At 38.1% G+C, this 26,501-nt stretch overlaps 1 protein-coding gene across 1 annotated transcript in view; it reads left to right on the top strand.

The window, feature by feature from the left end:
- The window catches only part of LOC149258392 (asparagine synthetase [glutamine-hydrolyzing] 2-like), a 300,044-nt gene that overhangs the window by 210,086 nt on the left and 63,457 nt on the right, over positions 1-26,501 (top strand). Inside the window, exon 11 of the mRNA XM_089415256.1 lies at positions 23,779-23,859. Within this exon, the coding sequence (XP_089271382.1) occupies positions 23,779-23,859 (81 nt within the window). The remainder of the gene's footprint in view (positions 1-23,778; positions 23,860-26,501) is intronic.

Below are 26,501 nucleotides of genomic sequence, written 5' to 3'. Positions count from 1 at the left end.
AATTGTTTTTGAAGAGCTGTACAGTCATGCCTGTGCACTTTCTTCATGCCACCAGTTAATAACATAGAACTCCATGAAATTAGCTTGACATAACATCATACATGCTAGCACATAGATTCTCAGATGTCTCTGCTGGAGGTACGATATTCTGTAATGGCAAGCATGAATTCCTGCATCTCTTCCTTTTCGATGATTCCTAACTATCGCGTACCTCTTCTTCATAAATTTCAGTGTCAAACAATGTGAATTTCCTTCCTTTATGAAGATAGCTACCATTCAAAGATAATTTTGGCGCGTCAAGAGCTTTATTATGGGTTTCACTGAAGCTACTCAAACCGGAAACAAACCTAATCGAAACGGAATGAAGTCCAATTAAACTATTCAATTCATCGTGAAATTTTTCCTTCGAAGGGTGGCTTATAATATCCTGATTACCTCTATCATGGGGTTTTGGCGTAATGTCTTGGTGCTCATTTTCAACGTTATGGCATCTGTGCCTAATCATTACGGTATCCCTGGCCTGATATGAGTATACAAGATGTGGTTGATTGTAGTCAACACCATAGACATGGTTGACCACATAATTTTTTCTTGTTTGCTGTACTGTCCTCTATAATCCAAAATTCGTCATGCTTGGTTTTCATAATAATATATTTGCTCTGGACATAAAACCCTTCTTCTCTTTGTGGTTTTTTATGGCTGATTTTATGATCTCTGCTAGTGGTAATGCATTTCTATAGATTTTCTGACTGTTGGTTCCAACATCTATACTTCTGGGTATTTTAGCACTAGCATTTATGCATACTGATTTCAGATGCGTCTCCATTATGTTTAGTTCCTGTGTATTGTTCTATCTCTTCATGATCTGCAACAATATTTTACTGATCTGGTCGCTGGTTTTAGAATGTTTGTCTTGATTTCTCATCTGTATAACTTTTATGGCGGATTTCAGAATCTCTGCTGATGGGATTTCCCTGTGCATAACTGTTATGACTGCCAAAACTTTCAGAATCTATACTTTTGGGTATTTCAACACTATAGCTATAATCCAGGCTTATCTCATAAGTCTCTCTATCATGTTCGTTCATAGTATATTGTTTTACCACCTTATCATTTACATCAACAGTTTTTCTGATATTGTGTCGGGTTTTAGAGGCTCTGCATCTTGATTTCTTATCTCTATGATTTTTATGTATCATTACAAAGTTTCTGCTGGTGGATGTTTCGTCTCTATTGCTTTCCCAACTGCGAGCATCAAAACCTATGCTTTTGGGAATTCCAATGCTCATTTCAACATTTAGATCTTGCAATTGCATTCCAACATGTGATTCTGGTGAAAATGCTAGTTTAGCACTTGATTCATATGGTGAACTGTTCAACCTAGGTGATGAAGAGATATCAGATTTCTCCTTGTACAGTGCATTAGGATTTTCATTTTGAGAAACCAATGCTTCAGGATTTGAAATCAGATGGTTGACTAGTTTAGCCTTAATTGCTGATGATGCATGTTTTTGATTGAAAATTTGACGTCTATTTAGCTCTGGCTGAAGAGTGATCTCGCATTTCATATTTTCAGACCCAATCTCCTTTATGTCACTCTGAGGAGTTCCTAATTCAACATGTCCAACATTGTTTTCTCGGTTAGAGCATTTTTAATTGTTAGTCTCTTTGATGTCAATGTCTTCTTCCATTATAGATGTTGAATATGTTTCAAAACGCTTTATTGATTTTGCAAGTAATTCTCTCGTTTCCAATAATAATTCTCGTCTAGTCATATGGTCATAATCTCAGGAATATGTTCCCATGATTTCCGGACTTAAACTTTAATGGATTAACAATGGAGCGGTTAGTCGAGGAATGAACTGCCCTGATACCACTGTAGCAACAAAACTTTGAGTTGCTATGCTTTAATTGTAAAATACACAAATTTATTGAAAGTAATAATTTTTTTATTGATAAGTTGATACTACCAAGATGATGAATGTTTACAATGAGGGCCTGCTTATATACCTAGGTAGGTGCCCCTTCATGAATGGGCATGTCCTTTAGACATGCCTTTCCATTTAACTAATGACTATTTAGTTAATCATTACGTTGATTATTTATTGTTTATATTTATTTTCATTAATTTATTATTCATATAAATTACATTCATAATAGTCAAATAGGTGGCTCTTGGAGGACTGGGCCGATTTGTTCCAAGGAGGGCTGACTTGCTCATTTGGTGGACTTTGACTCAAACAAAAATTCAAATTCCTTTTTCTTACAAATGTCCGAATGGGACATGACTCAAATACAATTTCATTTGACTCGTTATAAATTCTTTTCTTTTTTTTGACTCTTTGAGCATGAAGAACACGCTTTGACCAAAAAGAAATATAATAATAATAATAATGAATATAATAAATATGGCAAGTATAAAATTACATTACATTATGAAGACCGACACTAGTTATAATTTCAACAATAGCCTCCGAATCTCCTAGTGCTAGTGGAAAACTCTACGAAGCTGTCCTCCACCTCATGAAGGGTTCTCTATCTTGATATATCCTTGTAAATGCTTCCTTCCTCACTTGTGAAATTTGTCGATCCATGTGAGGAGGGAATTTGCATGAATGCCCACCATTGAGCCAATCATTAATGTAGTATTTGGGATTCAAAGAATGAGCCAAGGAAAACAAAGGTGTGCAATTCTTATCTCACCCTCTAATAAGAATTTCTTGTATGATGGTGAATAAGGTCTTTGTTGGTGTTGCATACTTAGGGCTCTCATTTTTTAAAATAATGGTCTTCACACGCTCAATCATGGAATCCCGCCCCTCTTTAACATCCCTTGGATGGGCTAGTCCACATCTACAAACTACAACAAAGAAATAATAGGGTCTGTGAATTTAATGGTAAGATCTACCTTCTCCCACCAATCATCATTTAACAATGTGTCATTGACTTTTTTTGACGTTTGATCTTTCTTTCTCCAAAAAGACTAAAACTTTGAAATACGCATGGCCCCAAGGATGGTCTTGACCAACCTCTATTGAAGAATCAAAGGCAATTAGGTGTAGTGTGATTCTTCTTGACTTGATAACAATTTGTGGAGTCTTTTTACTTTTCTTGTTAGCTTAATCTTCTTCTTCTTATTAATGCATCTGTGTGTACTTCATCAAACTGCTATCAAAATCATAAGAACAAGAACACAAGATGTTGGCTCTCTTCGAGGGCCAAAACCTCTCCTCTTGAGAGGAAAACCCTTTAGTAAGTTTCTTTTATTGAAGCTTCTTATTGATCAATGCCAAACCCTAGACCCTTGACTAGAATGTTCTCCAAGCACAAGTCAAGTCCTTCCTCCTTTCTGCACTTTGTTCCCCAGCACTTCGTTTCCCGTCACTTCGTCTTCAATTGTTGTTAGATTTTGTTGCACTTGCTCTAGAAGAGATACCTTTGATGAGACCCTTTCCTTATGATGATCCCTTCCTTCTCTTCACCAACCAATGAACTTGTATGACTGTAATGGGAGGGCTGTTATACCAGCAGAGACAACCTCCTCCTCTTCGCACGTGTGACTCTAATAGGCTTAGAGCAGCCATATTACCTTCACTCTTCTTCCTTACTTCTTCGCTTGGGTGGGAGACCCTTTAGGCCTATGTTCTAGCCCAAACAAAGATGAATATAGGACTGTTATGTTGCTGCGGTTATGCCTGTAGGAATGCTTCTGTTTCTCGCATGTGTGACTGTTTTCTACCCTAGAAAACAGTCCTCTTGACTTCGGTCTAGGCTTCACCTTCTTCGCTGCACTTGGAGACCTCTTCTTCGTCCTTCGTTACCCTTTACTTGCCTCTTTACTTCGCAGATTTCAGAGATATGAGTGCATTGTCTTTTGAGGGAGTGGACAGCCTCTATATATAGAGGTCTGTCCCTCCTTTAGGCCAACTTGAAGGCCGACTAGCTGTTTGTAGGCCGACTTGATGTCTTAGCTTCGGTTGGCTTCTTTTGATGGTGTCTTTGCTTTGGAGGAGACTCTTTGATGGTGCCTTTGCTTTGGAGGAGACTTGACTTTGCTTGGAGGAGTATTCTTTGACTTTTATACAAACATATACATGGAGTAACATGCCCTTAAGGTCTTCAACATTTTCTTTTGACCATTCGACTAACCTATAGCACTTTAACATGTGCTAGATCTATTTCAATGAGCAAGAAACTCATTGACATATATTATAAAAATAATATTTCTTTTCTTGAATAAAGACAAATATCAAAAGTACATTTATGAAGACTGAACCTAGTTACATTTCCTTCAACACCCTCAACCTTTAAAACCTAATGAATGAGGAGGCAAATCGAGTATCTACAATCTTCAACAATTGTAGATGTGTGTACCCTTTATCAATGTTGTGAAAAGCGCGAGCGGGATTAAATCGGCGTGGGGAATGAATCGGAAAAAATCGGAAAAATCGGGAAAAAATCGTTTGGTACAAAAATATTCATTTTTTTTCATAGTGGCATCATACTTCACTAAGATCCAGTAAGTTTGAGATGAGGTTGCAAATATTAGGGTAGCTGTGCCAAAGTATGAACTTGTTAAGATAACCTTGAGCGTTTTTTCAAAACAATGGGCTTCAAGCAGGGATCCAAGCACAAAACAAGCTTCTTGATTGGAACTGATTATGGAATGATTTCCCTCAAAAGGAAAATTTGGAGGGGTCATTGTTTAGTGGATAGCAATAGAGTGGGGATAAAGAGAACCTTGCACTTGTTGGTCAAGCAAAGAAGGGTAAGGAAAAGGCCAAGAAAAACCCAAGTGGAGGAGCTACTTCACAGGCTGATAAATAAAAAGACATCAGTGAAGTTAGTGTTGAAGAATCTAGGGAAAAGTAGTGTAGTGAGATTCCTCATTACATGATAATAATTTGTGGTCTTTTTACTTTTTCTAGTTAGCTTAATCATCTTCTTCTTATTAATGCATGTGTGTGTACTTCATCAAACTGCTACCACAACATAAAACAAGAACACAAGATGTTTGGCTCTCTGCCAGGTCCAAAACCTCTCTTCTCTTGAGAGGAAAACCCTTTAGTGAATTTCTCTTATTGAAGCTTCTATTGATCAATGCCAAACCCTAGAATCTTGACAAAGGGATCCTCCAAGCACAAGTCAAGTCTTCACTCCTTTTTGCACCTTATGTCTCGACACTTCTTCTGGCACTTTGTCTTTTAGCACTTTGTCCTCCAATTAGAGGCCTTTCACTTTTGCTAGAGAGATAGATTCCTTTGCTAGGCTTGTGAGTCCTTGTAGGCTTGATCTCTTACCAAAACAATGGACTGTTCACTAGTTGCTGTTATGGCTCAGACATACCCTTACTACACCTCATGCGTGTGACTGTTTCTAGCCCTAGAAACAGTCCTTTATACTTCGGTCTTCTGCTTTCTTACTTTGCTTGAGAGTCTTTCTTCCACGCTGGAGTAGGAGGCCTTGTAGGCCTAGTTTTAGCCCCAAACAAAGAGAAATATACAACTGTGATCTTACTGTTGTTATAGCCACAGATTGTCTTTCATTCCCTTGCACGTGTGACTGTGTAAACCCTAGAAACAGCCCCTTTAAACTTCGTTGTTCTTCCTCCTTGCCTCGCTGCCCTTGTAGACCTTTACCTTGGCTTTCTTCGTCCTTCTTGTTCTCTTTCTTTTGCGGATTTCAGAGCACAATTGATGTGTTGTCTTTGGAGTGGACAGCCTCTATAAATAGAGGATTGTCCCTCCATTTAAGCTGACTTGACTGACTGCTTTTAGGCCGACTTGTCCTCTTAATTGTAGGCCGACTTTGAGGGCAGTTTGGTGGCTGATTTGTTGAACAAACTTTGGATAGTTTCCATGGTGTTGTAGCATGCTAGAAGGAGCTTCTTGAAGGTGCCATTGCCTAGGAGTAGACTTGAATTTGCTTGGAGGTTTTCCCTTTGACTTTAATATATATTTATAAATAGTGTTACATGCCCTTAAGGCCTTCAATTTTTCTCTTGACTATTTGACTTATCTATAGCACTTTGACATGTGCTAGACCTACTTCAATGAGCAAGAAACTCATTGACATATATTATAAAAATAATATTTCTTTTCTTGAATAAGTACAAATATCAAAAGCACATTTATGAAAACTGGGCCTAGTTACACTTCCTTCAACAGTTAGTTGCTTTACATGTCATAAATATGGATACTATGTATGTCAATGTCTAAACAAGAAGAAGGGATAGGAAAAGGCACCTATGGCTGCATCTTGCACAAATGGATGAATTGGTCACCATATTTGAGAAGGAATTCTCATTGGTGTCTTGTCTTTTTGGCACCATCACATGTGGGGTGTGGTTCATGGACAATGGAGCATCTTGTCACATTATGGGATCTCGAGATCCCTTCACTAGTATGGCAAAGGAACATAGAGACCTACATGTGGAGCTTGGTGATAATACCAAGCATGCAATAGAGAGTGTGGGAACCATACAGTTTCAGTTGGATTCTTGGAGTCCAGTGGAGGTGAATTAGGTGGTGTATGTACCTGGGCGTGAGAAAAATTTACTCCGTATTGGCTATTTAGGACAAGGATTATGAGGTCAACCTTACAAATGGATAGGTACTTGTCAGGGCAAGAGGATTTGACCTTGCTCGAGGAGAGTGATTGGAGGTCAGAGAGGGTAACTTGTGTGAACCCTAGTGCGTAGCAGTGACAACTTGTGTGAGTTGTGGCAGTGGAGGATGAGTCACTTGTACTAGAGAGCTTTACCATTGTTATGGGAGATGGTCACTGGTCTTCTAGAGTTCAGTGTAGAGCAGGATGGAGTGTGCAAGGGATGTGCACTTGGTAAGTATGTCAAGGTTGCATTTTCAAGCAACGAGAGTAGGTTTAAGGGTGTGTTTAACTTGATACATTTAGATGTGTGCAGTCCTATGCCAATGGAGTCTGTGACGGGGTATTTCTATTATGTGATATTCATTGATGATTTCTCTAGGAGGACATGCATATGCTTCTTAAAGGCTAAGGATGAGGTCTTTAGTGGGTTTATGGAGTTTAAGGCTATTGTGGAGAACCAGATGGGGATGAAGATTAAGGTCCTCAGATCAGACAATGGGGGTAGGTACACCTCCAATGAGTTCAAGAATTTCTGCAATGAAGTAGGAATTAAAAAGAAGTTGACAGTGCCATATAATTCACAGTAGAATAGGTGTCCTCGTAAGATTTTGAAGGACAAGTCTTTAGAGGAGTCTTTCATATGAGTGAAATTGGAGGTGAGCCACCTTCTCATCTTTGTTTGTCTAGTTTATGTCCACATATCTTCAGAAAAGGGGACTAAGTTGGATCCCTCAACAAAGAAAGGCATTTTTGTTCAATACGACAATATTTTAAAGGCCTACAGGGTGGACATTCCAATGTGAATGAAGGCAATGGTCAACAGGGATGTTAGATTTCTGGAAGGTAAGATCTTTAGGAGGATGGATCGGACAATGGTAGAGGATCGAGAGAAAGAATCTCTGAAGACTGAGTGATCAATGACTCCAACAATAGGGATACAATGTTTTGGTTAGGAGGAGGAACAAGATGTTCCTTTGAGCTCTATTGGGAGGAGGCTGAGATGGGTTGACCACACATTGAGGATTGTTGGTGAGCATATGGAGGCTCCTAGCAGCTCTTTCAGGGAGGGTAGATCGACGAGGAGATTTCACAGCTACATGGCCTTGATGAGCAACATCATTGAGTTCGTGCCTTCTATTGTTGAGGAGGCAATCGACCAACAGGTTTGGAGGGATCCCATGGTGGAGGAGAAAAATTCCATGATGAAGAATGATGATGGAAGATTGTACTTAAGGCCTGAGGGAAAATCATTGATCACTTATTGATGGATCTATAAGATTAAACTGCAGTAGGTGATAGTGTCGAGAAGTATAAGGCGAGGTTCATGGCGAGATGGTTCTCCTAGGAGGGAGTAGACTATGAAGATAATTTTGCTCCTGTTGCTAGATATGCATATATTAGGGTGGTTATTTCCATTGGTTTAGAGATGGGGTGGAGGATACATCAGCTGAATGTGAAGACTGCCTCCATTTAATCCAAATTTGATTGTTATATTGTTTGTCATCAATCTTAATGCTTTTAAAATGGAAAAAGTGGAGGAATCAACTTACAGGATCATTTTTACCTTTGGGACCTAGTTTGGCAAATTGGGGTTTGAAAACTTTTGGAAGCATTTTTGGGTAACAAATGGCATTTTTCAGGGATAAATCTTTTTTGCTTAAGCATAACACCTCTTTAGGCTATTCTACGGATAGAGATGTTTCCAACGACACAAGAATCACCTCAATCAGAGTCCACATGCAAAAGTTATGTCACTCGAAACTTGACCTTCCTGTTTTGACCACCATAATTCAAGAGGATGCCACATAAGCCTCCATTATTCATGGCAAAAGGGCTAGCCACATGATCACATTGAAGAAGACTGTAGAAGAGTCCATATTGTAATTTTAGCGAAGAGTTGGAGTCAAACTTAACTAGTAGTAGGCTATTGGGTTGTTTTATAACCAAGCCGCTAGGAGGAAAATGGGTTCCATTCTATTCTAGAGCATTTTATTCCATAAATGAACGAAGTAGCCATGAAGGATAGGGAGAGGGAAAATAGAGAGGATTTGTGAATTGTAGAAGACCATGTGCCACAAGCCTCACGTCTTTGTACTTGCATCCATTTTCCATTCAGAAAAAGAGAGTAGAGCAGCCCCAACTTCTAGCTAGGTTTTCTCTTGAGATGGTTTCCCAGGATATATCTTGTGTCAATTGTGATTTGTGAGTTTTTATTTCGCTGTTCTCTATGTTTTGCATAATTATAATTTGCGTGCATACAAAATAAACAATAATTAATACATCTAGAAATCTAAGGAGAAATAAATCCTTGCAGTGTAGATTTCAGATTTCTAATATATTTTAGTAGATTTGTTGTGACGAATTGTCCAGTAGAATATTTGTGGCAATTTACGGACCATATTGGTATCAGAGCAAGGCTCTTTGGGTATATTTTGGGGATTTGCAAGGGATCTAGATCGGTTAAGCCAAAAGTCATGAATCCCTAGTGATGGCAGACAAATATGCAAATAGTCCTCTTGATCCCGAGAGTAGAGGTTTCCATGATTGGAAGTACAAGTTGCATATATAAACCAAAATGTGAGCCTCCTCATGGTGGCCCTGACCAATAAGCTCGGGCTATTCAGAGAAGATGGGGGTTCTAACGCAGAGGCTTGGTTAGAAGGGAGATTAGGGGATCAGGAAGAAACAAAGGAGGAGCCAAAGAAAGAACTTGGAATTGATAAACCTAGTTCGACTGCCATAAACCATTCGTAGTCCTTATTCAAAATTGAAGAAAATGTGAACATCAAGACATATCAAGGTGAGATTGATTGCTTGAAGCTAAATCATTGGTTGCAACAATAAGAAGCTTATTTTAGTCTCCATCATATAGAGGAAGAACAAAGGATTTCGCTTTTTCGACTTTATTTTTGACTGGAAATATCAAATGTATCTCTTGTTGAATTGAATAATTTCTCTAAGGAAAAGGTTGCTGAGTTTTTCCCTAAAAGAGGGTTTTCCCTGGGTAAAATTTGTGTTGTCTTTGTGCATCATTGTTTTATTGTTATCTCTACTGTCCTACTATTTTATATAGTTGAATTTCTAAGGTATAATTGCTTAATGATAAATTGGAAGCATTCAAGAGAATATCAATATCATTAGAAGTAATTATCAGTTTCAGGAATTTGTGCTTGTATCTATTGCACTTATAAGATCAACAATGAGAATGTAGGGCATATTGGAGAAGGAACAGACAAGTTTTTCTAACAACCATTGTCTGAAGCATTCTTCGAGAAAAGTGGAGATCCAATGTGCTTTATGAGAGAATTCACGCTGTATGTGAGAGTATACCTGAGATATATAGGAACATTTGATGAAAAAATGTTGAGCAACTCAGATTGTAGACATCTGCTAAGGCCTTGCCATTCTCGAGAGGAAAGGAATTCCCAGGTGAGGAGTTTGTTATTAATAGCTAACTAGGAAGCAATTTTTGATTTCAAAGGGGCATTGACCTTCCAGATGGCTTTCCACCACCATTGTGTGGTGCCCTTGAATTCCTCTTCAACCTTTGCATTGTAACCCAACTTACCAGTGAAAGAACCCATCTTGGGATTTTTAGACCAAAAAGTGAGTTCGGGGAATTAGGTATAAGAATAATAAAGTTTTGTGTAAGCTATTGGATGTACCTTTCCCATTCCAATGCGATGTCGCCTTCCAAACCTAGGAGTTGGGTTGATTTCCAGCGTGCTATAACCAACACGTTGGGTATTCGCGTCGTGACATTTGAGAAATGATTTTTTTTTTTGCTTCTAGTCTTTGAAACAACGGAGGGGATAGGAAATAATAGTTACTGACTCCATAACACAGTTCCTTGCCAATCTGAACTTGTGTTCCATTGCCTATTTCCCAAGCAAACCATTTTCCCATGAGTGGATAAGATGCAATCATTTCCTTCCACATTATGGATAACTTTCGAGGATTTGTTTGGGAGGCAAATCCAATAAATAATAGAGAGTTTGTTGAGATATTTTCTAACAAAGACTTGTGTCTAGAGGGAGGAGCCAGTTAGTAACCTCCATAATTTTCTACCAGACAATGCTGTGGCAAAGAGAAAAGAGTTCTTGATTCCCCATGCTTGGCTTTGTTCGGGAGTCTATCCATAGAAAGCTGTAGCTAATCTTGCAGATGTTATTGAGAATGCCCTTAGGAACATGTGTGATAGAAAGCCAATAGATAGGGTGTTGAAAAATGTACCAAGGAGATGTTTCCTGTTGCATTGGCCTTTTTGCCTAGGAAAACACTTGAAAACACCTTTTTAGCATGTGACTTTATGAGTTATATTAAAGTCATGATAAAGTCACTTTTCATGGTACTTTATGTACTATGTACTTTTAATATTAAAGACATTTTATAATTTTAAGTTAATTTTATGTGGAGAAAAAGTACATGGTACAAATATAAAGTCATAAAGTGACTAGGGAGTCATTAATGAGGGGAACCACATGAAAAGGGGGTCAAGTGAGGGAATGATCTCTGCCATTGATTTAGAGGGTTGAGATTAGATCTCAGTGCTTGATCAAAAGGGTTAGGGTTCTAACTTCTCCTACCTAATGAAGCTAAGAAGGGAGAGAAAAGGCATAGATCTCATTCATTCTTCATGCGCATTTTGGAGAAAAGAGCAAGGAGCAAAAAGAGGAGGCTGAGATTGCCATAGCTGAAAGGAGATATCTACCACTGTTTTAAAAAATGACCGAGCCGACTCGGATTTGGCTGAGCTAACCGAGCCATACACCTGGCCGGTTCGGCTCGGTAGAAAACCGGTTCGGTAACTGGTTTGTTACCGAACCGGTCACGGACTTGACCAGTTCGGTAACAAACGACTGGCTCGGCGGACTTTGTGTTAAACTGACTGAACTGACCAATGACGCCCAATGACTTGTTTTGGAGGGAAAATCAAACCCCAAACATAATTCTAATTTGGTTTTAGGTTTTCTTTAAGGCCATCTGCCTCTCTCAAGCCTATAAAAGCTACGCAACCCCCTCACATTTCCTCACAACTATCTCATTGCATTTGCGTGAGAATTTGTGAGGAGTTTGTGAAGAGTTGTGGAGTTTGTTTTTGGAGCAGCAGTGAGGAGTCTTAGGCAATCATTGGAGCAGCAGTGAGGAGCTTCTTGGGCAACCATTGGAGTAGCATTGAGGAGTTGGTTTGTTGGAGCAGCATTAAGGAGGTGGTTTGTGCCTAGAGGTATGTTTTTCTTCACTTCTAAAATTTGTTTTTGTTTTTTTGTTTTTGTGCAAATCTGGAAATTGAAAAGAGTAATTTTTGTAAAAGAGATGAACATTGAAGCATTGTTTTTTTGTTTGTTTTCATTTTCAGATTTTTTCCGTTCATTTCCAAGTCCAAATATCAGAAAATGGCTCCTAGAATGAAATATGCTGCTCAGGCATATGCTGAAATTATTGATAATCAAATGCATTGCAAATTTTGTCGTAGAAAAGTTAAGGGAGGTGGAGGGGGCATTCATTGGCTGAAACAACACTTGGCGGGTATTAGAGGCCAAATTACTCCATGTGAAGCACCATCAGAACAAATTGGGGAGATTAGGAAGGAGTTGCTAGATAAGTTTGACAAGTTTGAGGAAGAAAAAGCTAGGCAAAATGAAATAGAGGCTGAAATTGGGAGGAAGAGGAGTATAAAACAAATTATGGTTGCCAACCCCAATTTTGATTATGAGGGCTCTTCATCTATTCCTTGCACTGATGCATCCAACCCCTTTCGCTATGTTCCTCCCTCTTTGGAGTCTATTCAAGAAAAGGGTAAGGGTAAAATGAAAAAGAAGGGTGATATCAAAAGTTATTTCACACCCTCCTCTCCCTTTGATAGTGCACATGGTCCTCAAGCTAATAGAGGTCAAATGCAACCCACTTTAGATGGCCATTGGAAGAAATAATTGAGAGAGACTGCCTGTGATTACATAGCTAGAAGGTGGTATGATGTTGATATCCCCTTCAATGCTTCTCGTTTACCATATTATGAACCTATGTTTGATGCCATATTTGCTGCTGAAAAGGGCTTCAAAGGCCCTACTATGCATGAGTTTAGGGGATCTCTTTTGCGAAAATAAGTTTCCTCCATTGATGAATATTTGAAAGATTTCGAAAGTTGATGGGAAAAAACAGGATGTACTATCATGTCAAATGGATGGACTGATCAAAGGAACTGTACCATCATAAACTTTCTTATATTTTGTCGACAGGGAACCATGTTTCCAAAATCAGTTGATGCATTTGGTAGGGTGAAAGATGCTCACTTGTTGTTTCAACTTTTGGATGAGGTCGTTGAAGAGGTGGGGGTGGCTAATGTTGTTCAAATCATCACAGATAATGCCTCTATGTTCTTGTTGGTAAAATGTTAGAGGAAAATCACAAAACCATCTTTTGGACCCCATGTGCTGCACATTGCATAGACCTTATGCTTGAGGATATTGGCAAAATAGATTGCGTCAAGAACACTGTAGAGCATGCCAAAAGCATAACAAAATATATCTACAATCACTCATGGATTTTGAGCCTGATGAGGAAACACACAGGGGCCAGGGATATTATTAGGCCTGCCATCACTAGATTTGCAACTCATTTTTTGACATTGCAATCTATGCTTTCCCAACATAGAAACTTGCAAAGGTTGTTTTCCACTGATGAATGGAATAAATGTCAATGGTCTTGCCAACAGGATGCAAATATGTGAGAAAGAAAGTTAATGAAGAAATATTTTGGAAAAAGGCAGCAGAGATTGTGAAGGTTGTTGAGCCATTGGTTAAGGTGTTGCGGTTGGTGGATGGGGAAAGATTGGCTATGGGCTTCATTTATGAGGCTATGGATCAAGCAAAGGAGCAAATAAAGGAAATATACAAGGATAGAGTGGCTAAGTATGGGTCCATTTGGGAAATCATTGATCAAAGATGGAACAATCAACTCCATCGCCCTATACATGCAGTTGGGTTTTTTCTGAACCCAAGGTATCATTATAAAGCTCTGGAGGCAGAAGCTTTGACTGGGGAGGTTAGAGATGGATTGATTGACTGCATTGACCGCATGGTCCCTAAGGAGAGTGATCAGTTGGAGATACACCGACAGATCACTTGTTTCAGCAGAGCCACAGGTACCTTTGGCAAGAACCTAACAAGGATTGCAAGGGAAGCAGATGAGCCAGGTAAACAAAAATTTCAATTTTCAAATTCTTATTTTGTTAAATTGTTTATAATTTGAAAGTTGGATATAATTTGTTGAGCTAACTCATTACACAACTATGTTTTTTGCAACACAATGGTGGGAGGCTTTTGGTAGCCATTGTCCTCAATTGCAGAAGTTTGCAATCCGTATTTTGAGAACTTGCAGAGCTACTGGGTGTGAGTGCAATTGGTGTATCTTTGAGAGGATTCACACGAAGAAGAGATACCATTTGGAACAAAAACGGTTAAATGATCTAGTCTATGTCCAATACAACCTCCAACTAAGACACAACCAATTGCTGAACAAAAGCCCGCATACAGATCCCATTGTGTTGAAAGATATTGATCCAACATCAGATTGGGTAGTGGAGAGTCGTCCAACAGAGTTTGATTATGATGAGGATATTGGTCTTGATTTGGATTTACAGATGGAGGCATTAGTTGAACATAATGTTCAGTTGAATGCAGGTCCACTTGTACCAGGCCTAGCCCCAAGTCCTCGAGTTGCAGGCACTTCCTCTACCCAACCATGATGGAGGCACATATCTCGTCTATCTCAACGTGCAGCTGCTGCGCCTGCTAGTGTACTACTTCTACAGTTGTAGTTGGAGATGGTGATGAGGAGGAGGAGGAGCCATGGATTTCCCTATCTGATTGTAATTTAGAGTCTAAGCCAGATGATGTTGGCTTCTCTAGCAGTAGCCAGTAGTACTGGTGACTAGTGATGTTTTACAATTTACTTTTGTTATAGAGGCCATTTAGAGCCTTCTTGGTTATGTGTTTTTGTTTTGATCTCTATATCATGTATGTATTGTACAGTGCACTGGGTGACATTTTGATGTAATGGATATATTCATGAGCCTACTTTGATCATATGTTGTCTTCTCTCTATATTCTAATGCTTTGTGTTTGGAAACATGAATGAAAATCTTTAAAATTATGTTTTTTCATAAAAAAAAAGTATCTAATGTATTTTTAACAATGACCGAGTCATTGAAATCAAACCGGCCGAGTTGATACCGAGTCGAAGTCGAAGCCGACCCTCAGCTGGTTCCGAACCCGAGAGTTTTAAAACATTGATATCTACAGCAGCAGACCTGAATTTCTATGCCTGGGAGGAGCACACAACTTGAGGAGAAGGGCTACATGGAGTTTGAGGAGAACAACAGAGGTATTTCAGCTTTGGCTAAGTCAGAGACAGGCCCGAGTTACAAGGTCTGACAGCTGCTGAGAACTGGTCGATATTTAAGGGCTAAACCAGTGCAGAAATCAAGGTAAAACCATAACCGAAATTCTAGGAGCAGAGGCACTAAATCCAAGGTGTTTGCAGAAGTTTCTAGCATATATGTCAAGGGAAACATTTATCAGTCAGAGGCCCGAATTTATTGGAGCGAATTGCTGACTGAGAGGCACAAAATTTGAGTACTGACAGGTCTGTCAGTGGCACAAATTTCTAGATTTGGGAAGCTGAAGCAGTGGCACGAATTGCTATGAATTCTGGCTCAAATATCAAGGGAGAGATAATTACCCTTGCGTGATGTTTTAATGCTATAATATTTTTTTTTGAAATAAGCTAGAAGTCTGAAGTATAAAGACTTCAATAATAAACATAATTACATAAATATTTTATTAATAAGTGAATGATGATTACATTTTTGTGAGAGGCCCTGGCTATATACCGCCTTAGGTGCCCCTTGGTGAACGGGCATGATCTTTGATCATGCCCTTTTGCCTAATAAACTACAACTAACTAATTTTTACATAACATTGCCTTCCTCTCGAAAGAATGCTTTGTCCTCAAAGCATACGTAACGATGGATGTTGTTGACAAAATGCTTCAGTCTCCCAAGAAGCTTCTTCTTCTGGTAAGTCCTTCCACTTAATCAAGTATTCCTTGATTGTACGACGTCGAAGCTTTCTTTCTCTAGTAGATAAAATACCTTCTGGTTCTAGAATGACCCTTCCTTCATCATCCAGGGATGGAAGCGTTGTTTGCGCTGATTGATGGTCGCCTAGTGCCCTTTTAAGGCAGGAGACATGGAAGACGTTGTGAACATGACTTTTCTCTGGAAGGCTTAAACCATATGCAACTTGGCTGATCTTTTTATTGATCTAATAAGGTCCATAGAACTTTGGTTCCAATTTATTTTTTCCTTTCTGTTTTAAGGACAATTGTTTGTATGGTTGGAGCTTGACAAACACCCATTCTCCAACTTCAAATTCTCTTTCGGTTCTGTTTCGGTCCGCTTGTTGCTTCATACGATTCCTTGCATTATTCAAGTTTTCTTTTAGTATTTGGACGATTTTTTGGGTTTCTTCTAGTTGATTTTTAGTAGCAGGTAGATTTGTCTGGACAATAGCTAAATCCTTCCATTTTGGGGGCTCATATCCATACAAAGCTTGAAATGGCATCATTTTTGCTAACGTATGATAAGTAGAATTATACCACCACTCAACGAGATGCAACCATTGAGCCCACTTATTTTGTTTTTCTGTTGCGTAGCAACGTAGGTAGGCCTCCAAACATTTATTGACAACCTTTGTTTGTCCATCTGTTTGAGGGTGATAACTGGAACTCATATTTAGGTAGGTTCCTATGTGGTTGAACAACTCCTACCAGAAATTACCCTTGAATTTGGCATCTCTATCACTCACAATGACTTTCGGAAAACCATGTAATTTATATACATTTTTGCAAAATATTTCAGCGATTTGTTTAGCTAAGTATGATTTCTTTATTGCCATAAAGTGAGCATATTTGGTGACTCTGTCGACCACTATGAAAATATTGTCCTTGCCTCCTGATACGGGTAATCCCTCAATAAAGTCCATCAAAATTTCTTCCCATTTCTGATTCGGAATGTTTAAAGGGTGAAGTAATCCAGGGGTCATAATATTTTCACTTTTATTCCTTTGACATGTGTCACGCTCTGCTACGTATTTCTGAATATCGCGACTCATCCCTTTCCAAAAGAATGATTGACATGCATTGTAGTAAGTCTTAAAGAATCCTACATGTCCGGCTGACGGTGAATCATGTGACTTCTTGAGTATCTTAACTTTAAACTTGGAATTTGTGTTTAGATAAATTCTTCCCTTGTACCATAGAATATCATTCTTCCATTCAAACTTTGAGTTGTTGGGAAGGTTATTGATTATCACCGTTATTTTTGGATCCTTGGCATACTCACTTTGAATCTCGTTAAGCCATTCAGGAACAATAATCGAGATTGCAGGTAATGTTGGCTCTTCATCTTTCCTGGATAGGGCATCTGCTACTACATTGTCTTTTCCCCTTTTATGTAGTATTTCTATGTCAAAGGCAACAATTTTTTCAATCCATTTTTGTTGTTCTTCGGAAAGTGTTTTTTGTTGAAGGAGGTGCTGGAGACTGTTATGGTCTGTCCGAATGGAGAACTTACTTCCCAAAAGATATTGCCTCCACTTAGCCAGTGCGTGCATAATAGCGAGCATTTCTTTGTTGTACGTGGACTTGAGACATTCTCTTTTATTGAGCTTCCTGCTTTCAAAAGCTATTGGATGCCCTTCTTGCATCAACACTGCACCTATACCGAATTCGGAAGCATCACACTCGATGATAAATGGTTTAGAAAAATTTGGAGTTGCCAATACTGGGGCATTAGATATAACTTCCTTTAATTCTTCAAAACACCTTCCTGCTTCCTCATCCCATAGAAATGAATTCTTATTTAAAAGGTTTGTTAGAGGCGTAGTTATATGTGCATAGTTTTTAATAAACCTTCGGTAATACCCAGTCAAACCTAAGAACCCTCTTAGCTTGGATACATTAACTGGTTTGGTCCATTCCTTTATAGCTTTGATTTTATTAGGGTCCACTTTTACGCCTTCATGGGATATAATGTGTCCAAGGTATTCTACTTCTTCCTTCTTGAAGGTGCATTTGGATTTTTTTGCGTAGAACTGATGCTCTTTTAGTAGTGTAAGAACTTTATACAGATGTTGTAAGTGCTCCTTCCAAATTTCATTGTAAATTAAAATATCGTCAAAGAATACTAATACAAACTTCCTAAGATGTAGACGAAATAATTCGTTCATAGTGGCTTGGAATGTCACTAGTGCATTGGTTAACCCAAACGACATTACTTTAAATTCATAGTGACCTTCGTGTGTTCAGAATGCCGTTTTTGGTATGTCTTCCAACCTGATTCTGATTTGATAATAGCCTGACCTTAAGTCCAATTTTGAGAAGTATTTTGCGCCATGTAGCTCATCCAACATTTCGTCAATAAAAGGGATTGGGAACTTATTTTTAATTGTTGTTTTGTTTAATCCTTTATAACCAACGCATAGCCTGAATGAACCATCCTTCTTCCTTACCAATACCACTGGAGCAACATATGGACTTTTACTTTTCGAGATGATCCAACACTTTAAAAGGTCTTGGATTAATCTCTAAATTTCCGTCTTTTGGTGATGTGGATATCGATACGGCTTAATGTTGACGGGGTCTGACCCTGCTTTGACTTCTATTGTATGCTCAATTTCCCTGTTAGGAGGCATTTTCATAGGCAGGTCTTGAAATACTTTTTCATGCTTTTGAATTAGATCTTGTATCTCTGGTGACTCTTCACTGATCATATTTGCAGATAACATTTCTAATTGGTGACATTGTACTACATAAGCAGGTGCTCCTTTTCGAATCATCTTCATCATTTGAGATGATGATACAACTTGATTCTCTGGTGCTTGGAATCCATGTAATTTGTACCTCTGACCTCCCCATTTAAATCTTATGAATTGTACTTGATGGTTGGCAGCATAAATGCCTAGAGTTCGTAGCCATTGGATACCTAAGATCACATCTACTCCACCTAATGGTACAGTGAAGAACGAAGATTCTAAATTAAAGTCTTGAATCTGCAATTTGACCTTATGGCATTTCCCTACCTTTTCAATCTTCTTACCATCAGCTACCATTACCTTCATGTTTGGTAAGGGAAATGAAAAAATGTTGAGTCTCTTTGCCACGGTTGCATCTAAAAAATTGTGTGTACTACCAGAGTCGATGAGAACCACTACGTTGTTCTTCTTTATATGTCCTTTCAACTTTAAAGTCTGAGGTTGTGATATACCTGTCATAGCTAATAGTGACACTTGCGGAATACTTCCATCATCTAATTCTGGTGAGAATTCTGGGGCATCTTCTGTTTCTTCTATGTCAGAATCCTCACTGTTTGAATCATTAGTTGCTTCACAATTGTATAGGTTTTTTGATTCTTTTCCTTTAGCACACCTATGTTTGGTCCCACTTCGCACTACAACGTTTTCATTTGCCTTCTTTTATCCTTTGTATTTCCACATTAGACTTTTCACCTTCACGACGATGTGGTGGAACATATCTTGTATTATTTGAATCCAGAGACTAGGGCATTCTTTGTCTTGAATATGCTTTTTCTGGTTTTGACCACAGTGTTTGTGCAAATTTCTTTTTAGCAGTTTTTGCTTTTCGTCTTGCTACTTCTATTGACGTAATGTCATGAAGGTCAAGTTCTACTTGTAAATGAGTTTTAAGTCCGGAGATGTATGATTGAATTAGATGAGACTTTGATAACCCAGGTACTCGTGTTACTAAGGTCTCCCATTCTTGAGTGTACTCATCCACACTTCCTTTTTGTCGTAATTTGATGAGTGTTGAAAAAAACTCTTCTTCCCTTACACCTTGGAATCTTTTAAAGAATGCATATTTAAATTTTCTCCAACTGATGGCGATTGTCGTCTTCTTCCACCACATATACCAATTATATGCTTCTCCTTCCATTTTCATGGATGCGTGCCTAAGCTTTTCGTCATCATCGTTGATGTCATAAATCTCGAAGTATTCTTCTGCTTTATTCATCCATGCAACACTGTATTTTTCGTTCCCATCGAATTTAGGCATCTCGACTTTTGCCCTTCGCTGATATGTCACTAATGGTTGAGCGAAAAAAGGGTGTTGATTGGTAAATGTATCCCAGAGTTGCTTATTTGAAAAAGTTGTGTTACTATTTCCTTGGTGGGGCGTCACTGATTTTTTTGGAGATTCAACTTTTTCTTGAGAATCTGTTGATTTTATTGAGTCTGATGAATTGTGCTCTTGATTTCCTCCATCTTCTTGGAGTAGTTGTTCGGGTGTCATATTCCGCTTTCCACACAAGTGGTTCAGCAATGCTAAGGTCTGGTTATGATTCATTTCGGATTGGATCTGGTTCTGCCCTAGCTGTAGTTCTATTCGATTTGTCGTATCCTGAAGCCTCTTGATATCATTAGAATGCTCGATAAACTTACTCTCGAAGTCGACTATTTTTTTATTGAAATCATCGGAGTGGCTAGTAATCCTATTCTCCAATTCAATCAATCTTTTACTGAAATCGGCCATTGACATTGACGACATTGAACGAGTTTGTGGGGGTGTATATTTGTCTGCCAATTTAATTTAATTTAATTTTACTATATTTTTTGTTTTTTTAAATAATTAAATTATATGACATATAAGTTTTTTTTTTTTTGTTTTGTTGTAATTAATTAAATTATATAACATATAGTTTTTAAACTATATAATATATGTATATATATAAATAAATTATATATTGTATATAATATATGTTATAATATATTAACCTCCGTGGGTTATTTTAAATGATATGCCGTGGAAAAACAATGACACAGCTAAGGAAACAACCTTAGCGTGTAATGACGGCACGGGTCAACAGCGTGAAGGATGTCGATGGAAGGGACATTGAGGGCAAAGTGGACAGACGACAATAGCGTGAGGGACGTTGAGGGCAGAGTGGACAGACGGCAACAACGTGAGGGAATTGGCGGCAGTGGTAGTGAGACAGCAGACAGAGAAAATGGTGGTGGTGGTGTTGAGACGGTGGAGAACAGTCGGATGAAAGACGGATGCGGAAGGTTTCGATGGAAACAGGAATGATGGCGGCGATGGGGCAGCGGACTGGTGACAACGGCGGGTACGCAGATGCTGGATGCTTCAAACAGCGACTGAGGCAGCGTAGCATGGGACAGCAGCGAAGGCAGCGATCTTACTCGCTCTGATACCAGATGAAGTATAAAGACTTCAGTAATAAACAGAATTACGTAAATATTTGATTAATAAGTGAATGATGATTACATTTTTGTGAGAGACCCTGGCTATATACTGCCTTAGGTGCCCCTTGGTGAACGGGCATGATCTTTGATCATGCCCTTTTCCGTAATAAACTACAACTAACTAATTTTTACATAACAAAGTCCTCCTTAGTACTGGTTTTCCCCATTGTGGGGTTTTTCAAGGGTCACTGTTAGGCCAAAAATCAGTGTAAAACGTGTGTGTGCTTGTCTATTTTATTTTTGTATCAGCTGGAAAAAATGAAAAGTGTAGAAGTAGCGTGAAGTGTTTCAAAATAATTTGCAAATAGGTTTTATATCAGCTAACATTTGGGGATGTGTACATTAAACTACATGCAGAAACCTTTGAAACTGGGATGGGCTACAGATCTCTAAATTGCTACATGGTATCAAAGCCTATGAACCTACAGTGAAACCTTCAGCTGACAAGAAAACCTACAACAAGCTACCTTCTTCTAAAACAGTGAACAGTGAACCATATCTGCCTACATACCAGAGTGACAGTCTTCAGTTGTTGAGAGGGAGGCTAGTTGCTGATAGTAAAATCTGAAAATTTGTGTTGGTTGTGGACGTCAAATGGCGACTAATTTGAGGGTGGAAGATAGGCTGAGTGGGGATGAAAATTATGGCCCTCTTCCTAGTCCATTTAACTAGTGCCATTCCTGGCTTTGCTCAAAAGCCTATCCATAGAAAGCTGTAGCTAATCTTGCGGATGTTATTGAAAATGCCCTTAGGAACATGTGTGATAGAAAGCCAATAGACGGACACTTTCTAGTACAGATTTTACAAGTATCAGGCAACCACCCCAGGATAGGATATTTGTCGGGTTAAAAATAAAAGACTTAGCTTAATAAAGAAAATAGAAAAATATATTAAAAAATAAATAAAAGTAAAAATATATATATATATATATATATATATATATATATATATATTAAAAGGAAAAGTGGGAAGAGGTTGGGTCCACAAGGAAGAAGACTAACCCATACATGCTGAATTCAAACCCATGAAATAGATAAGCGACTTGTGCAACTAGAGAGAATCCTGCTTATTATGCTTTGAGGACAAATCATTTTCTTAAGAGGGCGGCAATGTGACAAACATACGAATAATAAATAATATATATGAAAAGGTGTAAAGGCGTGTCTTATCCACAAGACATGACTCTTCATATGAAAGGGCACTCCGACTAGTATATATAATGGCCCCCCTCATTTGCAATCATTTAATCATTCTATCATTCTATCGGCTATATATTTATCAAGACATTTATTACAAATATATTTCTTCATCAATATCAAACAAAACACTGTGTATACTGTTTGTTTACTACAAATTCGATTGGTTTTTTCAAAGTTGACATTGATAGCATTTTTTTTGTTTCGATGCCGATATTTGGCCTCAAATTTTCTCTAATGACTGTCAAAGCATGAAAAGTCAGCTGTTTCTCTCACAATATTTCTTGTTCCTTGGATAGATAATGCAGGACCATGTCTAGGTGAGTTTGCATGACCATCTTACACATTTATGAGGCCTTGCAATTGGAAAACCATGTTTTAGTGATTCATGAACTCTTATTTGGTGTCTTCTTGCTTGGTTGGGTGCCCTTGATCCATTTTGAGTCCTACAATATTTTTGGTTGCCTCCTTTTTTGCTAGGGCTTTGAAGATTTTTTTTTGTGTGGTCATCTTGCTGGACTTAATCTAGCTAAGCCTAGCTCACAATTGGACCCCTTGTGCTTGCTGCATTTCATCGACCTTTAGAAACTATTGAAACTTAGCAACATGGGCTTGTAATCCTTTTTGAAACGGGCTGAATTGAGGTTGCTCTAGTTCATCTTTCATAATTTTATGGTACGTACACATAATAGAGGTAATGGATCGATGTTGTTTGTGTTATAGCATCCTCCCACCACGAAATTGACCGTTCTCAGCTTTTGGAATGTGGAGAAGGTTCTTGAATCTCTTAATTGAGTTCAAGCTACTTGGGATTTTCAAGTGCTAAAGACATTGAGAAGAAATTGGGTCTGATGAATTCTCATTTTCTTCACCCCCCGAGGAGATCGAAGTAGATGTGTTGGTGGTTTGAGGGAGTCAACTGTCCTAGTGCTTGAACCCTCCTTCCATCTCTGTTATCAAAAAATAGTGTTATGTTTGGAAAACATGGTCTCACACAATCTTTTTAGACTTCTTTCATTGTTTTTCTGGTAGTTGAACAATGTAGGCCAAAGCTCTCAGGAGTCTGTTTTGCTAAATTTGTTCTGGTGAGAAAGGCCAATCCTAGATTTGAGGGTATTTTAGGCTGCCTTTTTGCTCAGGGCATGTGAGCCAGGATGATTAAGTACAATCAATATACGCCATAAAATATTTGCACTATAGGATTTTTAAGTCTAGGTAAGATGATAGTTGTAGGAATATAAGTGTGATTGTTGTTAAAATGATCTGCATTAAATTTTGTAGGTGCAACTACTCACCATATTGTTGCATTGTGATTATATGCACAGTTCCTTTTGAATAAAATCATAGTTGAGGGTTGGTCATTTTAAATTTGGTGGAATCTTCTTTTTCTCTCCTTCCACTTCTCATGAGTGTCTCATGCATCTTTGTTGTGTTGGGCATCTCTTTATTACCACATCACCTAAGTCAATACTTGCAATTCATACTTGCCTTTATCAGGTTCCTTAGTTGTCGATAATATGGTCCCAGCTTCAAGTCTTATGTGCTTATTCTGTATTGAGATGACATTCACTATAATAAATGGATTTGTGTCTTGATGATATTGGCTAATTAGAGCTTGAAAATTGTGATAGGTGCGGCCTGATCTTGGGCGCATTGAGAAGTGGATCCTTCGCAAGGCATTTGACGATGTGGAGAATCCTTATCTACCAAAGGTATTAATAGTAGTGTTGATATTTCTCTAACTTCTAGCTTGTTGCTTGATAATTTGTAGACTATTTGGATCCCAATGGATTATAGGTTTTCTTTGTTGTCCATTTACTAGGTTCTGTTAGCTATACTGTATTAAATTATGTAGCTTTATGATGATTGAATACCATATTTTGCAGTAGTTATTGCTTGGATTGTTATACAGTTTAAAAAAACAAAATATGTAATGCCTATTTCCCATGATTTGGTAGCTATACTGTCTTAAAATGTAGCTTTATGATTGGACGTAACATTTACAGTAGTTATTACCTGCATTGTAATACAGATAGAAAAATAAAACCTTTAATCAAGGCGAGGATGTTAAGATAGCAATTTACATTTTGTACTGATTTGGATTCATTCTATTGAGTCTGAGTAGTGACTGTATAGCATAAATATTTCAATCACGTTGTTTAGTTGTACATTTCCATAATAAGCATCCAAAAAGAAGAGATTCTTTTTATGGCTTTGGTGGCAGCTACAAAATTATCCTATCTACTTGATATTGTATTATAGTTCATAATTTTTACTAAGCCAAAGTTTTTATTCTTATGTGATAAATGCTAGTGCATAAACATAGTGATTATTAATAAGCTTATTCCAGTTAAACATATAATACAGAAGAAATTCTGTGGGTGCAGTAAAATACCCTAAAGATATAATGATCAAACAATAATCAAAAGACTTTATGCTTTGATGTGTACAAATGAGGTTAGATGCCTCTTATAAATATGTCTTCATGTCAAATTGTTGTCCACCCCAACCTTATAAGCATGGTACCCTTAGGGAACCCCCACTGATATCAAGTGTGGTCACAAGTCAACCAGATGGGGTCTATGCATGTAACCTACTAGGACCACAAGGACTTCCATTCATGGGTTAGGAAACTTAGGACACAAGGCAATCTTAGTGAATGACCCAACACAACTCCAGCATCTCCCCCTAGGACGGACCTGGGGACACAAATAAGGGATGCTGGCATAAAGGATAACCCTTAAGACAATATTTGGTCATTGAAGTGTTAATATATTGATGGTTGTATGTAACAAAGTAAATATTACATCCTAAAATCTCCTGCTTTATATATACATTTGGGTTGGTTGTGGTAAATAGAAAAGTAATGGCGAAATTGATATCAAAATAATGTTAAAAGTTTCAGACCAGAGTAAGAAGATTTTGAACTTAATAAAATTAAACTAAAACCTAGGTAGCCTAAAACTTAAAGCTCCAATTAAAACAGTAGTAATTATGTACGTTAATCTACAAATACTATTGGAAATAGAAAGTAACACAAATCTGAACTCTAAATCACATCTATCTTCTCTGGAAACTCTTGCAATAGCTCAAAACATCAACTATCTAACCAACATAGTGGTGAAGTCTCATTTATAGAACAAGAGATAGAGGAAAAATACATGCATATAGACATCTAGTGATGTGGCCTAGGTGGTAGTGTAAAAAATCTAACCCTAATTTTTAAAATCTCTGTTTCAACACTAGGTAGATTACTTCCTTGTGATTCTTAAGCAAAATTACTTACTAAAATTTAAAATAGAAATTTCAGTTCATAGAATAATTAAACGGGATGGGAATTTAACTGCAGAATAAACTGTTGATGTTTCTACATTTTGCCGCATCGAGTAGACATTCTCCCATGCGGTCATGCTGATTTGACTAGGGGGGAATATTACATTCACTCATGGGGCCGTGCTGATTTGGCCAGGGGTGAATGGCTTTGGTGTCTGTGTAAGGGAGATTAGCCCATCATTCTCACCTTTCCTGCTCCGGGATGATCTATTTTTTTATAGAGGGGGTTTGATTTGTTTATTTAATGGGGATTTTACCCAACACTGGAATAAACAATTCTAGTCTAATGTTGAGTTGTAATGTAGGCTGAATAAGTGAAGGGGTTCCTTGTGATGAGGGGCTTCTTTAATGGGTCTCCACTGAACATTAGATCTCTATTTAAATACACGTGCATGTGAGGAGACACTCATCAACATAGTAAGGTCATTCAATCTTTTCTAGTAGAGGAAAATTCGATGAAGGAGGAATTTGTTGTCTATCATATTCATCTCTGCTCTTGGAGGCCACACATGTGAGGAGTTGACCAAGTTTGACCAGTCTGTATAGCTGCATGTCCAAGGGTTTTTGGCCAGTGCTAACTGCAAACTTTGACCATAGTTGATTGTAGTTAACCGAGTTTGACAACAGGAAATTTGATCGAGTTTGATTGTAGGTTGACCACAATCAATTGACCGAGTTTGGCCACAGTTGACTGAGCATGACCACAGGCTGTTGAATGAGTTGACTGTAGTTTTCCAAGTTCACTTTCGACTGATTTGACTAGTGTTTACCAACAACATTTTGACAAAGTTTGACTGGAAAGTTGTCTAGTAATATTGGCACAAATTTCTAGACAATTCTGATTTATAAACCTTGCTGAAAAGACAGTTTCTCCTCAAGAAAAGATTGCTGGGTTTTCTCCCGAATTGGCTTTCCTAGGGGAAAACTATTGTGTCTATTGTGCATGGCTATCTTTCTGTGATCTTTATTGTTTCTGTTGCATTGACAGTTGAGATTTTCTGTGTGTAATTATTCATTGATA

This window comes from Pinus tabuliformis, chromosome 6, assembly GCF_031772625.1.
Source record: "Pinus tabuliformis cultivar Carrire ecotype Pingquan chromosome 6, CPIR1, whole genome shotgun sequence".
Classification (NCBI taxonomy): domain Eukaryota; kingdom Viridiplantae; phylum Streptophyta; class Pinopsida; order Pinales; family Pinaceae; genus Pinus; species Pinus tabuliformis.
Note: the sequence above shows the minus strand (reverse complement) of the source record. Positions and strands in the feature narration are given on the sequence as shown.